The sequence below is a fragment of the Bombus pascuorum genome, chromosome 11, assembly GCF_905332965.1.
Source record: "Bombus pascuorum chromosome 11, iyBomPasc1.1, whole genome shotgun sequence".
In the NCBI taxonomy this organism is placed as follows: Eukaryota; Metazoa; Arthropoda; class Insecta; order Hymenoptera; family Apidae; genus Bombus; species Bombus pascuorum.
In genome coordinates, this window is record NC_083498.1 from 9941507 (window position 1) to 9958109 (window position 16603).

The 16603-nt window shown below is 42.9% G+C and overlaps 1 protein-coding gene across 6 annotated transcripts in view; it reads left to right on the forward strand.

Annotated features, from left to right (window-relative positions):
• LOC132911836 (putative mediator of RNA polymerase II transcription subunit 26) overlaps positions 1–16603 on the forward strand; it is a 72672-nt gene that overhangs the window by 41630 nt on the left and 14439 nt on the right. For 4 of the 6 annotated variants that reach the window (XM_060968817.1, XM_060968816.1, XM_060968820.1 and 1 more), the window contains one exon: positions 16223–16430. In XM_060968817.1, the coding sequence (XP_060824800.1) occupies positions 16269–16430 (162 nt within the window). In that variant the 5' untranslated portion in view covers positions 16223–16268. The other 2 variants (XM_060968819.1, XM_060968818.1) reach the window with 2 other exon arrangements.

A 16603-nucleotide genomic window follows, 5' to 3' on the forward strand; every position in this document is an offset into this window, starting at 1 on the left:
AGTTCTATTCGATTAAAGCAAACTAACGTAAAGCATCCTGCAATACTATCGTGACTTTACATGTACGGTAGAACTTCATTTATTTCAACGAAATTTTAATCAGTGCTTAAACGAACTCCAGCTGGTTCAATCTACTTGAAACTTCATTTTCTCCGAGACGAAGCGTGGTACGAGGGAAACGTATCCTACATTTTCGACTTATTTCCACACGTAGAATAACCTGCTGTCGATTGTTCGCTTTTCTTCAATTCGAAATTAGCCAAATTCGACTATACCCGAGAAACGTTCTCGATAATCTCGAACGAGAAACGTGCCACGAAAAAGACGTCACTTTATATTTTCGATTTACTTTTTCACGTAGAATCACCTTGCCGATCGTACCGTGATTACTCGGCCGCCTATATATCGTAAACGTACTATACATTTGTCCTCGTATAAGTTCATATAAACGGACTTCTACCGTAATATACGTTTAGCCGAAGCGGTTCGTTCGTGTTATGTAAATGAGGGGTGAGACGAGCATACCCCAGAGGGTTTGTGTCGTTTGGCTTTCGTTGGACGTCCACCACGAGGGGAGAAAACGAGACGGAGATTCCAGGGTTCAGGATGCTTTTGTCGGTCGGCACGGCCTATCTGCCGTCGAATCTCGCGCCCGACATCGCGGGATAAAATACACGGACGCGGACTCTGGTAAAAGGAGGTGTGGTTATGGTCGGAGCTGGTCGACCTCGTTTAGGACCGGTAAAGGCATAACACGAATACACTAACGGACTGACGCACGTAAGTACAACTACAAATCGACTGGCGGTTGCCTCGACGCGTTTCAACCTTAGAACACGCGCTTTGCGTGCGGTTTCTCCGCTGTTCGTAATGCAAGAGAACGGCCATTGTGAGAAATAACGCTGGAATCGAACGCGAAGCTTGGTCGGAGACGCCCGATAGGATAGTTGCACTACCAGATTGGGACGACAAACCGAAAGCTCGATAGTCGCGGAAGAGAAGACTAGTTCAACGATGGAAAAGAACACGCTTTCATTCAAGCCACCTTGCCCGGAACGCCGCGACCTTCGATGCGTGATTGACTGACATTTCGAGCAGTCGCGGGAATTCATTTGCATAGCAGGAAATTCTGCTTCGTTTACTTCGTGGTTCTGATGCCGCGGGCTCTTTGTTCGCGTTTGATATAACAAGCGTGTCCTTTCGCGCTGTAAAATCGAAGGCAGACGTTCGAAGTCGTTAAGTGAGCGTTATACAGCGATGTATCCTACTTTGTTAATTATCCATACGTGTTTTCGGTATAATTTCGCGGAGAAAGAATCTGGTGTTACGTGTTATACATACGTAACTCATGAAAGTATAATCTAATATAGAAATATATGTACAGAGAGTACCTATAAGTCTATTATAGAAGACTTTTATGAATATATTACGCGTATTATGTAAATGTATTTGAAACTTCGTTAGAACCGTAACGAGACTCGATTATCATGATTAACGATAAATGCGTAATTGTTTTAGAAATTTATTTCCCCCGATAACTGTTCAGGAAACTCTTTCTGACTCGTGATCGGTTAGCAAAGCGCTAGCAAATTGCTTTAGAGAAAATGATCGATAACGAGAAGAATGAAGAGTGCTCGACCGCAGATTTACGTTAAACGGTTTACGAGGAGACTACGTGACTAAAGTTTCCGGCCACGAAAAACTGTACACGGTTTAACAACGGTTTCCAACGCGTGAATTACTGTTAGGCATTAGGGAAACCGCGAGACTATGCGGCGTTGATTGCCAGCTGGAAAGAAGAAACGACTTCCCGTTCCAGCGAAATGTCTCTTGTCGTTTTAATTTCCCGGGAGAAATGTAAATTCCATAAAGGCGAACGCTCGATAAATATCGCGATCGTGATTCACTTCTGTCGAACCGGTGTCGAACTGTTTTCGACAAGGAAATGGAGAAAATTATCGCGCACGCGGAAAGTAATATTCGACGACGACTGTACACCATTCTTTGTGCATACGTATTTTCTTTTTTTACAAATTATAAAGCTGTATCGATACCGTGTTATATCGTCTTAAATTAGCGAACGTATGTAATTTATGTAGCACGATTAAAAATCGCGTCGTATTCATGGCGTTGTTAAACGGATAAATATTTATGTAACACACCGCGATCGAACGTAACTTCATTTGCAGCGATGGCATCGCGGCGTGTTCCGCTCAAAAGCTCTTTGTTTTTACTAATTATGTTGAATTCCCTGTGGCAGGACGAGCAAAGGTTCAATTGCAACGGAATAACCGCGAGCGGTAATCGAGTTTATTGTGTGTAAATTCGACCCAGAGAATAACATTGACCGAAAGAATCCCAGTTCCAACGAATCGCAATAAATATATTAAGATAGGGTTACTCGTGTCACCTAAACATTAACGTTTTGAAATCCCATCTCGAGCGTTACACGGAATAGTTGGCTTGCGATTCGCGCTTTTGAATTCTTCGTTCGGTGCATCGATCTTCTTAAATAAAAGCATCGCTAACGATACCGGCATACTAAGTGTCACCTTGAAGCGTCCCGAAGGAATTTAGCCGGTCGCAGACCGCGCCACGGCAGTACGAGCCTCGTCTGCGATGCAAAGTGTGCAGCTGCAGTCAACGCTTGGCGCCGATTCAGCCGATTATTCGGTTTCGATGCTTGAAAGGCTCTGTCGATTATAGTCGTCCGTAGCCAATTTTCAAGATTTAGATTCCTCGTCTTTTCGAATTCGTGATTTGTAAGCGGTCGTACAGTTGGAACGTGATATTCGCACACATCGAGTTTCCTATAAGTTTACGACACACTCGTAAACTTTTAGTTTCGAAAAATACCTTTGGTAAATGGAATAACGCGTTGCGAAGTGTGTCAGCTTCTCGAGGCTATTGTGCAACGAGGATTCTATTGTCCGTTCCATCTCAGAGCGTTCTTTATCCCCGAAAAGCGGCAATTAGAAAGTTAACGCGGTTAGTTATCACACTGTATACATCGTTATAAAGACGACGCGCGAAGTTGTTTCACGATACACGGTTGACGAGTCACGAGGAACACCGGGGCCGATTACGCTCGCCCGAAGCAGCGGAATAAATTGCCACGGGATACCCGCTACAAATTGCGAATCACCGCGTTATTGCTTAATTGTTATTTCGAATTAGGGGCTTTCGGTGATTCTGTAATCAGCGGACAAGCAGCGGCATGTCCGTGCAATTACGAACGACGATATCGGTCAACCCGTAATTCGGATAACAATTCCCCATTCGCGTTAACCGGTTGAAAAGTTGCGTCGCGCGTTTCAAGTAGGAAGTCAGGTTCTACAACCTCGTCTAGATTAGTCAAGTTACAGGAATTCGAACAGTTCGCATTTTACAAGCTTCAACCTGTTACTTACTTGAAATATCCTTGAAACTTTGTAACACTCGTTTACGTTGATCAATCCGACTTCAAGTTACTTGTATTCGAACGATTGCCAACTTCATTACGATTTTGTTATCCAAATAATTGTAATACTTTCTTATAGTCACTGCGTGTAATTCTAATTTCTGTTAAATATACTCGTGTATTTTTCGTACGATGACCGATAGTTCTTCGCTCATAAAATTACTCGAATTTAAACGGTCCCGAGCTTAATCTAACATTTGAGGAACTCGAGCGACTTAAATAGATCTAACTTGTGCAAGCTGAAAGTGGCTCTATGTACACAATATACGAGTTGATTTCCGGGAAAGGCGCGGGTGTCTGGCTTTCGAACTTGGGTCCATTTTTCATCCCGAGAAAGTTTTACGTGCCCTATCGCGAAAACGTAGAGCCTGCAACACCACGACGAGCAGTGTCGCGCGTTTGTTTAAGCGCGTACGTTATCTCGTCGTCGTAACGCGCGGTTACTAACGAAAGTCAAACGTAGCCAGCGACACATAGCAGCGAATTGCAAGCGGCGAATCCTCTTACGCGCGTGCGACTACTTATCTGTTCCCTAGATCGTGTATCGCGATGCTGCAGCGCGAGCAGCGCTTTCCTTGAAAGCAGCCAGCTGCGGGAACGATCGCGAGCCGCGCGACTCGTTCATGGATCGTTGAGAGTCTGAAAGCCAACAAAGGCCACTTTCGATCCTCGAAGCTGTTTCCACCTCGTTTCGCAGCGAGAGAGGATTGTCACACTTAAATAGATACAGAGTACGTTCGTGCAGTTTCTTGTAATTAGACTACCTTGCTTTAATTCTAATCGCTAGATTAGCAATGTTTATGCAAATTCATGCTCTTACGGATATAATTAAGCTTTCTGATCCACTCGTTTCTTCTTCGCCTTTGTATTTCACAGATACTTTCTTCTTATATTTTCCAATATATTATATATTCATGAATAGCGCAAAATTTAAATATACTGGCTACTAAATTCGAAGATTGTTGATTCCAATGGCAGAAGTGCATCGAATATGATACAAATTGTGTAAAGGTAAAGGGTCACGGGTCTCACACATACGCTACACATTCTTGTCACGTGCAATCTAATTTCCAGGTAGCGCCACGCATACCGAATATCCACGTGAATTCTTCGAATTACTCCCTATAGATATCCCATCATAAAAATCTGTTATGTTGATCATCCGTTCGTCATCCATGTGAATTCGATCGTTCCTACAGATACACTCTCGTCTATAATTGTTAGAACACCCGACAATTTCGCGCAGGTGTGATATTTGATCCAGAATATCAGGGAAACGATTAATTGGCCAGAATTGTGTATTCGTGCAAAATAACGACTCTGAATATGCAGAAAATATTTGCAAAAAATATTTTCCAAGAGTTATAGGAAATATCGAATCAATCGTATATCGATGCGATGCAATTCGTTCATTTAAATATCATTGCGGAAACTTTACGCGCATTCTGCGAATTTTTGCTGCATCGTATTTTCCATAAACGCATAAAAAGCCTCGGTCTAATGATAAAACATCCGAATCCGTGTTTCTAAGCCGCGTGTGGTATCGTAAATATAGAATGAAACGCATTGCGATGTTCTTTGTTTCTACGACGAGATGAGATCGCGTTGGACAGCTCGATAAGGGAAGCAACCTCGTTAATTGGTTACGATGGAAGATAATTCTCTGTGTTTTGCGTCGATCCGCTGTTTCATTCTCATCTGCAGATATTTTTTAACTAAAAACTCGGGGCCAGCGCTGCACGTATCCGGTAATTAATCGGGCGTAATCAATCGAGCCCGGACGAAAGTTCCACGCGTTTGTATTTTAATTTTATCGGCTACGAGTTCGAATACATGGAAACCAATTGATCGTCGATATAGTCCCCTCACCCCTCCTCGTTCGCATACAGGTAATCTCTCCTCCTGTCGTATTTTTACCGCATTCCACCGTTGATTTCACGTTTCTGCAAATTTTGGGCGATTTCCGATTGCAAACTGGCACAAACGAGCGATCCTTTTGTTCCGGGTCGACACATTATTCCCCCAAGCTATTTTTTCCCTTTCTTCTCCACCTCAGATTCGAATTCATCGACGAAACAACGACGTTTTAATTCCGCGATTAATTGACCATTCAAGCGTGCCAAGGCTTCGCGGTTTTTATTCACGGCACAACAAAAGGGTATCGCCGGGCCGAATATCCTTCATCGAGCACAGCTGCCAGTGTTTTAAGACTTTCGTGTAATTCGCGCGGCCGGGTATATAGCGAATTCATAGGAACTTGTTTCTTAACGTTAAATCTTTGACAAATGCAACACTTCGGTATAAATACGACGTCCGAAAATACGACGCGCTATGGAAAGTTCGCTGCTCGAGGTCTACAGAGCTGAAAACGCAAAGCCCGAAGCACGATGTCCGTGTGATCGATTCAACCGTTACTTTCAAGAGTTAAGTTTTCGACAAATTGGGCATGTCGAGGCTTGTAAAATACTCGAGTGTTATATAAACTAAATATCGAAGCTCTAAAAAGTAGCAGATGCTCTCGCTCGTAGACTCTGGAATCTCCGATTCTAAACAGGTAACGTTCGACGTTCCACGAGGGAACTCTTTGGTCCGCCTCGATTCGAGGAACGCTGGAATGTTTTTTTCGTCTCGACTCGGGGCCGAATAAATCTTCGTCGCTTCTTATTCCCGTAGGAACGGCGCCATAGCAGCGCGATAAATCCGTTCGAGCTTCAAGATCACCGGCTGATCTCGTGGAACCGCGGCCAATCCGAAATGGCTAATAAGTTTCCAGAGGGGACTGGTTCGCGGGAAACACGGTATCTCGCTGTTTTAATCAGCTTGCGCGCCACCAGGCACCAGTCTCGGTGGCTTTTGCCCAAGAATCTCCCTCTCTCTGTGTTCTCTCGGCTGCCGCATGTGTTGCTTACCAATTCCCAAACGTTGCGACATTACAGTCTGACGATATTTATGTCCAGGATCGAGCAAATCGACAGAAGAATCGATCTGGGCATTCGTAGAATTTCGGTCGCCTCGAGGATACTACGACGATAAATGAACTTTCGATGCATTTTGAAGTCACGCGCGCACTTTGAGAAGTTGCTCCTTCCGGTGTTGTAGAAGATTAATATGAATTATCGACCGGGTTAAGGTAAAGTTTTTGTCAGTTTTTTAATACACGACACTCGACCGTTGCTCTCGGGGTATATTAGAAAATTATCGCTTTTGTTTCGTTAACGATTCGTGCACGGTGGAGAGACTGGTGGAGTTAAACACCAGCGAATTTAATATTAACCGACGGGGCAGGCTCATAATAATTACAGCGAGGAGAATTTCCAGACTCGTACTAACTCGAAAGTTTCTTTCCGGAGCGCTTCGTAATTAATGGAACGTTAACGCTTGATCCTTTCGTGCTAATGACGACTCGCACAGGTAACTGTACTTGCGGTCCATTCCTCTGGCGCTCAAACGCTTAACAAATACGTATCATCGTAAAACGTCGTACGCTGTTTTCTATTAACTTAAGCGAGATGTCTCTTATAACTTTGATATATTATTTGGGTCACCGTTTCCACTCTTACGCGGAGACGCGCGATCCGAAACCTTGGCTAGGAATTAACGCTTTTAAATTAACAGCTCGCGTAGCTTACAGTTCCACGATAAACCTATAAACCACGTTTTCACGATTGATCTATTCGTAGGCGAATCGAAAGCTCTTTCTAACTGTTTATGATGTCGATTTATTCTCCATTGTCACGCATTAACGTTGGCGGTTGTTAGTCGATGGCGCGAATAATAATTTGTTTTGTCTCGGTGTGCCGCCGTGCGTTCTCTTATTGTCGTGAGAAGGGAAACACCGTTTGGGTGCGACTCCCACGAACCATGGATACTCGACGCCTGTTTCGTCGTTCCGTAAAATTGATCGCCTAGCTTGCTTTCCACGCGTTTCTTCCCTTACGCGAATTTCATGAAAATTCTCCGCTCTCCTCGAAAATCAAGCTTACCATCGCGCGTTTCCACGAATATACGTATTGTTTGCAGAACAAAATCGACGGTTATACGCTGTAGACTGCAAACAACCTGTTGGATGCTGGTTCATTTCGTCATTATCGGAAATAACGAGGTAGAACGTATTAAACCTTGGAATTTCCTTTCATAATTACAACGTTCAAACGCAGCATTCGAAAAATTAAATTAACCGGAGGCAAAATCGTAAATAAAACGTTGCGTTAACGATACGTTGTCCCTTAATAAGTTGTCAGACAGAGAAGCTGCTCATTATGTTGATTACAGGACTGATCATTTTTCTTGGATACAGAACAGAAAACATGGTTCGAAACAATACGACGACGTGGATCGAGTTTGTTTCCTCGGCTGTTCTTGGGCCGCGTCATCTTTATGGAATGTCTCGGCAAGGTCTGCCTTTCTGACTTTGTGGCCGCGACGAAGAAAAGAGAGTCCGGTGGCCGCGTCGTGGTTGGCCCGTGGAGCGGCCGTACAACGAACGAACAGCGTAGTCCCTAGACATCAAAGAGAGGCACTGCTTCGTAAATCATGCATCGGTCAAAGTACGGAAGCGTGAAGTTTTACAAACCAGAGATAGCTGTATCTGCGTATTGACGTGCATCCGACTCGATCCACCCGCGGTATTTAACATTTTGCCCTCGTTGCAGTCGCTCCTTTCCGCGATTTCCCTGAATAGCGTCGAGATACGAGGCCGTTGAACATAAATTTTTCATTGAAAATTCCCGTGGTTACGTCGTTTAATTGTGACGCGCGTAATTTCTCGACGAAGCCTCCAAGCGAAGAAAGATGGACGTGTCACATTTCGACGATGTTCTTTGCCAATACCGATTATCATTCAGCGTATCATTATCATTCGTTAACAATAAGAAGCTCGGAGCGTGTTGGAGAAGAATCGCTTTAATCTCCTTCATCGATTTCGTCCCACTCGCTGTATGATAGATACTACCGTGTAACGCGATACTAACTCAGATACAATAGGCAAGTAGAAACATGCAGAGGTTTTGAATAATACTTTCGTAAAATCCGATCAACGTGGAGCGCACCGAGAGTCGGAGAGGGTGTTAGAGTGAAAGGCGACCAATCGCGAACTGATCGAAAGAATTCGCTGTTCTTCATGCATAATAGATAGACGAGGCGAGGATGACGATAGAGGTTTTTGTTTGCAAATTCGTGCTTCGTCTCTGTCTGTCATTGTTCTATAGTTGGCAGCGTGGCAATGAACGAGACCGCGTTTCATCGAGGCGCATGTAGCGCGCCAAGAATTTGAAATGATTTTGGCACGAGAGGGTCGATGACCCGTCCAACTGGCGAGGATAGAGTCCGTGAAGAGATCGATTCACGAACCTGTTTACGGGCCACGCCGTGAGAGGTCTCGTTATACGAAGCCTCGTGAAAGATTCCTTCGGTTTCCTACGTTCCAAAGGTCCCGCCATCCGTTCTCTCTACTTTCTCTTATTCGTCATCCTACTCTACGAGTTTCCATTTTACCTCTTCTTCCTCTTTCTAGAGGAAGTCTGCAAGATTATTTGATTTATTACCTGAAACTTACTACTTGAAACTCGAAACTAACGCAAGATAGAGACACCAAAAATTCGAAAACAGCTGCACAATTAAATTATACGCTCTTAATTAATCGAGCTATAAATTACGGGATTTTGAAATGCGCTCTATGCTTTCTTAAACCTGATTTCGCTGTTAAATCAAAGTACTGCGAACCGCAGCGATCTCTAACGAGAAGCAACGTTGGCCAGGATATCGTAAAAATCCGTGTTATTTCGTCAAGTAGAAAAAGCGGATTGTTGTTCGCGCGTCCATGTGATTCGAGCGATTGGATCGCCAAGACAGGATTCAAGAACGTCGATGGAACGCGTCTCGGTCTTGAACGTGATCTTGAGAGAAGCACGGTCGAACGCAGGCTCGTGCATGCGTCATTAATTCGCTGCAATTGACAGGCCTGTTTCGCGGCAACGGAACCGTTCTAGCTGATCGTTCAGCAGGAAGATAATCCTGGTCGCGTTGGTCAGGAACGCGTAACCTGTCCCCGTCACCTTTAATTTTTCTTCCAGGCCTCGGCAGATGCGGCGGCATCCACGAGACTGCTACGGAGAAATGGAGCAAAAATTTCCTTGAAATTGATTGAGCGAGGTTGTTACGACTTTCCGAGCACGCCAGGCATACCGCAGCCTCCGTGTCGTGGATAAGTTATCGTCCCCGGTTTCAGCGTCGATATTTCTACCGTCACTAAATATTTCCCGGGGATTTAGGTGCCTAAGGTTGTTATATCTCGGCTTTTTTCTTCGTTTACATTCTATTTTTGAGCTTGATTTAATCTGCAGCCGATGGGGCGTTTTCGAAATCGAGCCCACGATGAAACGAATGGCTTTGGAATATTTAACAGAAACTGTCGATATAAATCACCGGTGTTCATTCTTTCTTGAATAAAAATTCTTCTTGAAATATCTTTCGTATATTACATTTTTTTTTTAGGTAAAATCTACTGTCTACAATTTTTTCCGAGATATTTTGAAACAAAATTTCTTCTGAAAATATTCCCCTTACGGTATTCTGTTCAGGTAAAACGATTTATCTACCGCTTTTCTCATTTCTCGCGATATTTTGAAATATTTCGAGACCGATACGTTTCTTTCCTTTTAAAAGATGCTGTAACGTCCTACGTGATTTTTAAGAACGTAGAAACGCTCTAGTTTATTTGTATCGAACGATATTCACATGGCTTTACCAGTTTATAACATCCTATGTATCATCGATCAAGACAGATATTCCTGAATTAACAGCTGAAACGCAGATAGAATATTTTATCGTACTAGGTATGATCGTTATTCGCGTTTAACGTGTACGTTTAAAAGTATAAATTAAATAGGATTTCACCTGTGTTTCACATCAAAACGTCGGGTCTCACTTTCTTTAATTAATTGCCACATCAATAATGCATTTTCTGTCTCCGCGTGTACTCGGATAATTATATAGATTGTTATAAAACAAACATTTCCTAGAATTTAACGAAGACAAGCAAACACGCAACTATTCCGATTATCGATTTTCATCAAACGGTCGTCAAAGTTTGGAAATTTGATCGATCTAACCGAGGACAGTTATTCGGACGATCCTTAGGAAATCAATGGCTATAAACTTTTCGAAATTTAATAACGCAAAGGCAATTTCGAATTTAGTTAAAACAATTAAGCTACTTCATGCCAGTACCCTCCAAACAACGAAAGATTAATCCGCAGATTATCTGTCGCCAAAGTAGCAAAGCCGTTAAAGTTCTCAGGTGGTCGCATCGGTCCGGAAACGAAGTTTAACGAAGACGTTCTTTGGAACGTCCTCTCCCCGCGAAGAAGTCCTCGATGGACGGGATTCCAGCGCGCGGATGGAACGCAGGGGATGTAACGGATCATCGAGATTGGAAACGGTACTTTATTCCTGGCCTGGGTCTGCTTGCAGCTCTCGTGCATGTTAATGCGGCACCGCGGTGTCACTACGGTTCTTTGTCCTTGACGGGTCGTGTCGCGCGCGTTTACGCGCTCGATCGTTCATCCTTCGGGATTAGACTGGTCGTGGGAACCTGTTTGAGGAATTCACGGCGGATTCCGGCGCCCGAGAACTCGTCCGGATAAAACACGCTGTACCACGAAACCTGTGACGTAATGATAGTTGGTCGATCATAGAAGCCGACCTTGATTTCTCTTTTTCTGCCAACGAAGTCGTCCCTGCTATTAAAGTAGCGGTTAGTAGCGGTAGCTGCAGTTACTTTCGGATTGATGGACGTCGAGAAGGCTAGGAGCTAAGATCGTTGGGATTCGGACGAGCGTTCAAGATCGAAGAGAATCTGCAGCTACGAGGAATCGTTGTTCCTTGGAATGGACGCGGCTATAGTGGATAAATCGAGAGATTAACAAGCAAATGTAGCTAGAATGCGATTTTTCGTCACGTATAATTTCACGAATAATTTCTTCCGCAAAAGAAAGGATAAAAGTTGTGCTTACTTTACCGAACGCTTTACACAGAGATTTATCAATGTACACGGCCGTCAATTTTTCGTCGCGCTATATAAATCTTTACGTTACGACGTTATACGAGGTTACATTGCAGTAGCATTAATTATGAACGACACTGTACGCGAGGAAATATAGCATCGACAAGGTTAATCCGGGCGAGAGTATGCTTTCCTGTCGACAGCGGCCACCGTGAACGCAATCAGGACAATTGACCCGAGCTGGTCGCTCGACTGAATAATTGCCCCGCTTCCGGTCCCGCTTTTATCCGTTGCTATCGTATTGGCCGACCCTCGACATTTGCCAGCGATACCTCGAGACTCGCACGATCGTGACGCCCCATCGCCTGGGAAGATGTTCTCGAGGAAAGGATCCCTATGGTCGTCGTCGAACCCTTCTCGTCGATGGAATCGTTCGAACGAATCGAAGGAAAAACGAAGAAACACGGTACGCTCGATTTGTGCGACCAATGCGGACCAACGTGTCTCGATTCGAGGCGAAATAATAAACGGACAGGGTTGTAAAACGAGAATATTCGGTAAGAAACTTCTATCGAACGAGAGTGAATGAATTTATTCGTTCGTTAAATGCAAGTTCCGCGAGTCGGTGTTTCCTGGTTGCACAATGGTCGACGACAAACGACCATGCGATTCGTGGTCGGCGTGAACATCGATTAAGTTTCCTTCTCTCCACCTTTTCCCATTGCTTCGAACGTGACCAACGATTCACCTTGCTGATTAAACACGGTGAAGATCGAGCAGCGAAACGATGTATAGAACTTGGCCCACAGCCACATCGTAGGAAAACGCAACGATAATATAAAAGATGAGTCGGTAGAGGAAATGTATCAGAGTAACGGATACATGCCATAAAAATTCATTACACAAATCGGAGATACTATTCGTTGAAATGTTCATCTCGCTGTCGTTTATCGTGATTCTTGGAAAATTTATTTATTTAAAGACAGAGAAAAGAAATTAATTATTCTAAAAGCCTGTGAAATCTATTCGCTATAGCATCGTAATGTTATAGACGATAAAACAATTTCATATTCTTCCAATCGCTTGGAATTACAAAACGTTTCTCTTTTATATAAACAATAGATTTTTAAATCAAAAGAGTTCACGCAACAGCTCCTCCGTCTGCGTTCGCACATGGCAATGGGTTTTTCCATTTTTGCTATGGTTTCCCACGAGAGAAGAACTTGTTATTCGCCTGAAAAAGTTTCGAGACGGAAGCTGGCGTAAAAGGATAAAAATCGCGAAGAAGTTGGTAGGATCTGGTGAATTTCAAACGGCTCTCGTTCGAAGGCCGGCCAAAGAAATTCCAAGACGTGACCATCGCGAGAGAAATTTTTGAAAACTAACCAACACCATACCTTCCGATGCTTCCTCGCTGAGACGATAAACCATCCTCCCACGGAAACTTCTTATCGTTTTAAGGTCCACGGCGGGAACCGTTCTCTCAGATGGTAGGAACGGGCGATATTAACGAAGCCGATAGATTTTATTCACTGGAGATTCCAACGATACCGTCGCTCCCTTCGAACCTGCCAGTTCCAATGATACTTTAATCCAGTTCTCTTATTAAGCGTATAATAAACGTTAAAGATTGTCCCACTGAATATTGGTATTTATCGACACAGTGAATAATTGACTGTTTAAATATTTTCACAATCTCTGCGACGTATATATTTGTACTAAATATCTTGTATATATTGTTACGTCGCGCGAGATGATCCGTGCGACGTTCCTCATGGTCTGGCCGCCAAGGCCTACACATAACCATAAACCGAATCTTTTTAGCTTAATCTTTATTCATATAAGTATTTTCAGTTTATGGATGGTCCTTAAAACAGTCCTTATGTTTATTGCACTCTCTTACTAATTACGGAGAAAGCGGATGTTTGTCTAGCGAAATATCAGGTTTTTCCCATGAAAAACATGGACACCCATGAGCTACATCTGCATGAAACTTTCTCCTCACATTTTTATTTATTAACATTGGCTATAGCTATAACCAATCTACCCTCACTTTTATACCGAAAAGTATGAACAACGAATCCGCGTTCTTAGTTCAAAAAGACACACCCACACCGAGCTTTCCTCCTTAATAGTACGAGACGAATCCACTACTGTTCTTCAAATCTTCGGGTAGTCAAGTCAACGGTCCTATCCTTAGAACAGTCAATTACTGTTCTTCCAATCTTTGTGTAGTCAAATCAACTCAAGAAGACTGTTCTTCAAATCTTTGGGTAGTCAAGTCAACGGTCGTATCCTTAGAACAGTCAATTACAGTTCTTCCAATCTTTGTGTAGTCAAGTCAACTCAAGAAGACTATTCTTCAAATCTTCGGGTAGTCGAGTCAAGTCAAGAAGACTGTTCTTCAAATCTTCGTATAGCCAGGTCAACGGTCCTATCCTTAGAACAGTTAATTAATGTTCTTCCAATCTTTGTGTAGTCAAGTCAAGTCAAGAAGACTGTTCTTCAAATCTTCGGGTAGTCGAGTCAAGTTAAGAAGACTGTTCTTCCAATCTTCGTATAGTCAAGTCAACGGTCTTATCCTTAGAACAGTCAATTACAGTTCTTCCAATCTTTGTGTAGTCAAGTCAAGTCAAGAAGACTGTTCTTCAAATCTTCGGGTAGTCAAGTCAAGTCAAGAAGACTGTTCTTCCAATCTTCGTATAGTCAAGTCAACGGTCTTATCCTTAGAACAGTCAATTACTGTTCTTCAAATCGTCGGGTAGTCAGGTCAAGTCAAGTCAAGAAGACTGTTCTTCCAATCTTCGTATAGTCAAGTCAACGGTCTTATCCTTAGAACAGTCAATTACTGTTCTTCCAATCTTCGCATAGTCAAGTTAAGGATCTTATCCTTAGAGCAGTCATCTACTGTTCTTTCCATCTAGACGTAGCCAACTCATAAAGTCAGTCAACTCCTGATCCAACAACAGAATATCATCCTCGCTATAATTTACGCGACATCAAATTAATATTATATACTTAGACGACGTAATATCAAGTGTTATAAGTTATTGAAAATATATACAATATAGAACTGTTGATTACAGTTTTATTACACAACAAACACCCCTATTATCCCACAAGAAATAAGGGAATCGATCTGTTCGTGGTGTCGATTGTTATAATCGTAACGGGAATTTACGGCTCCCTTTGACGCGCTTCAACGCGAACACGTCTCCCCGCGTCTGGACGGAAAAACATATATGATAGAAATTTCATTTTCAAATTCGTATCAATTTCACCAATATAATCACGGTGGTCCTGTCTTATTATAACGCTAATGAAATATCAAAATGCCTCGTATGCCATAACAGGATAATTTTAAAGAATAAATATGTATAGTAACACGACGAGTTAAACATCGGAGGATGTGACTCTACACAGAAAGCGACGATTATTTCGCTATCGGACAGCTATTTAACACAGTATGTGTTGAACTCGTTTCAATCTCGCTTGATAGAAAAACAAAGGCTGTGAAAAAGCTGCGGAGGTTGGAAGGGATGGTTAACGAGAGCCGGTGGGCTATATCTCCTGTAAAATAAAGCATCGCGTGTAAGAAGCTCGTGGAATATTCAGAATTAAACTCCTATTACCCCCGTGCTTCCGAAGACCGAATAATTTATTCAACTCATTCCCTGATCAAACTTTGTTGCAACGGACCGGCGTTAACAATAAAGCATCGTTTTATCGGGCAATTTATAGCCACGTCCTTCATTAAACTCCACCGAACGCCACGGACAGTTTTCCCGTAAACGTATGCGGCAAAAAGAACGAGACGTTTAATTATCTTTTTATCCTACCCTCGAGGTTCATCGCGAGATTGCGTTTCGACTACACTCTCGCAAAATTTACTATGCTCCTCTATATCGTACTGCACCGTGCTGTGTTTTGTAGGAATAATCAAATTTCAACTTCGTATTAATTATCCTGATTATCCATTATCATTTTTGTGTAATTTGTTAGGAACATATCGAGAAGATAAATTGCGAGTTGTCAATTTTTAGAGAATTATCGTATAAAAGTACAGTAGAAAAATATGACAAAATGTCGTGTCTACGTAGTGCGGCTGATGAGCAGTTCACGAGCAAATTACAACCATCCTGTTGTGAATAGGCTCTTCGACGTGATGTTGTCGGAAGCGGTATAGCGAGGCTATAAAATTGTTCAGGTGTACAAATCTATACGTTCCAAGAGACAAAACAACGATTTGAAACGTGCAAGGGGAAATAAGATGCTCGACACCTCGTTCAGAATTGCTCTGTGTCAATTCATTATCGTTCCTCTTCTTTCTCTCGCAGAATGTTTTTAATAAATTTGCAACAAATATTTTAACGGTATTTTAACGAGTCGTATAGTATAGAATTCACTTCGAAGAGATTGTTGCATTCGCGAGACACAAGTTCTGGGTATTAACCTTTAATCGTAGACCTCTTTATCGGTCCCTTTCCTTAATTTTCCAACAGACGACTCGGTATCTCTCGCTCACGAAACCAAACCTGACTCCTGCGCTTCCGGCAGTTAAATCAGTCTTCCAGCAGGGACACCGTGTATATCTGGAGTAATGTCTCCCTAGAGGAGAGCACGACGTGCAGTCGTGTAGGAGGAGCGGTTCTCTCGTGCGCGATGTTGCACACGTGCAGCACGAAACTCACCGTTCACCGGCGATGCTATAGCGACGGGTTAAGAATTGGACGATTACTATTTCGCCTCTTTCCTTTCAGGGTGATGATGTAACGGGACTTTCGCTGTCGCTGCAGTGAAGCAACGATGTCCACACAATGCAACCGCTTCGTGCAGAACGCCTGGAAGAAGGAACTCTGTTCGAATTGCTTCAAGCCGAGAGAGGAACACACTTTGCCGGAAGAGACGTTCAGGTTGAACATTGGCAAGGCTCTGAACTATGTGAAGACTGATAATGTTAAGATACAGGTATTTTATTTCCTAGTGAGTTACCTACTTACTTTAGAATTTCAGTCTGTCTTTTGCATTTTATTGGTCCCGTTACAGGGACATCGATAGTGTGAAAATTCCTCCTCCTACTGTCTTTGCCGACGAATAAAGATCCTTCTTTTTTCAACACCGATGATATAATTTAAAGGAAT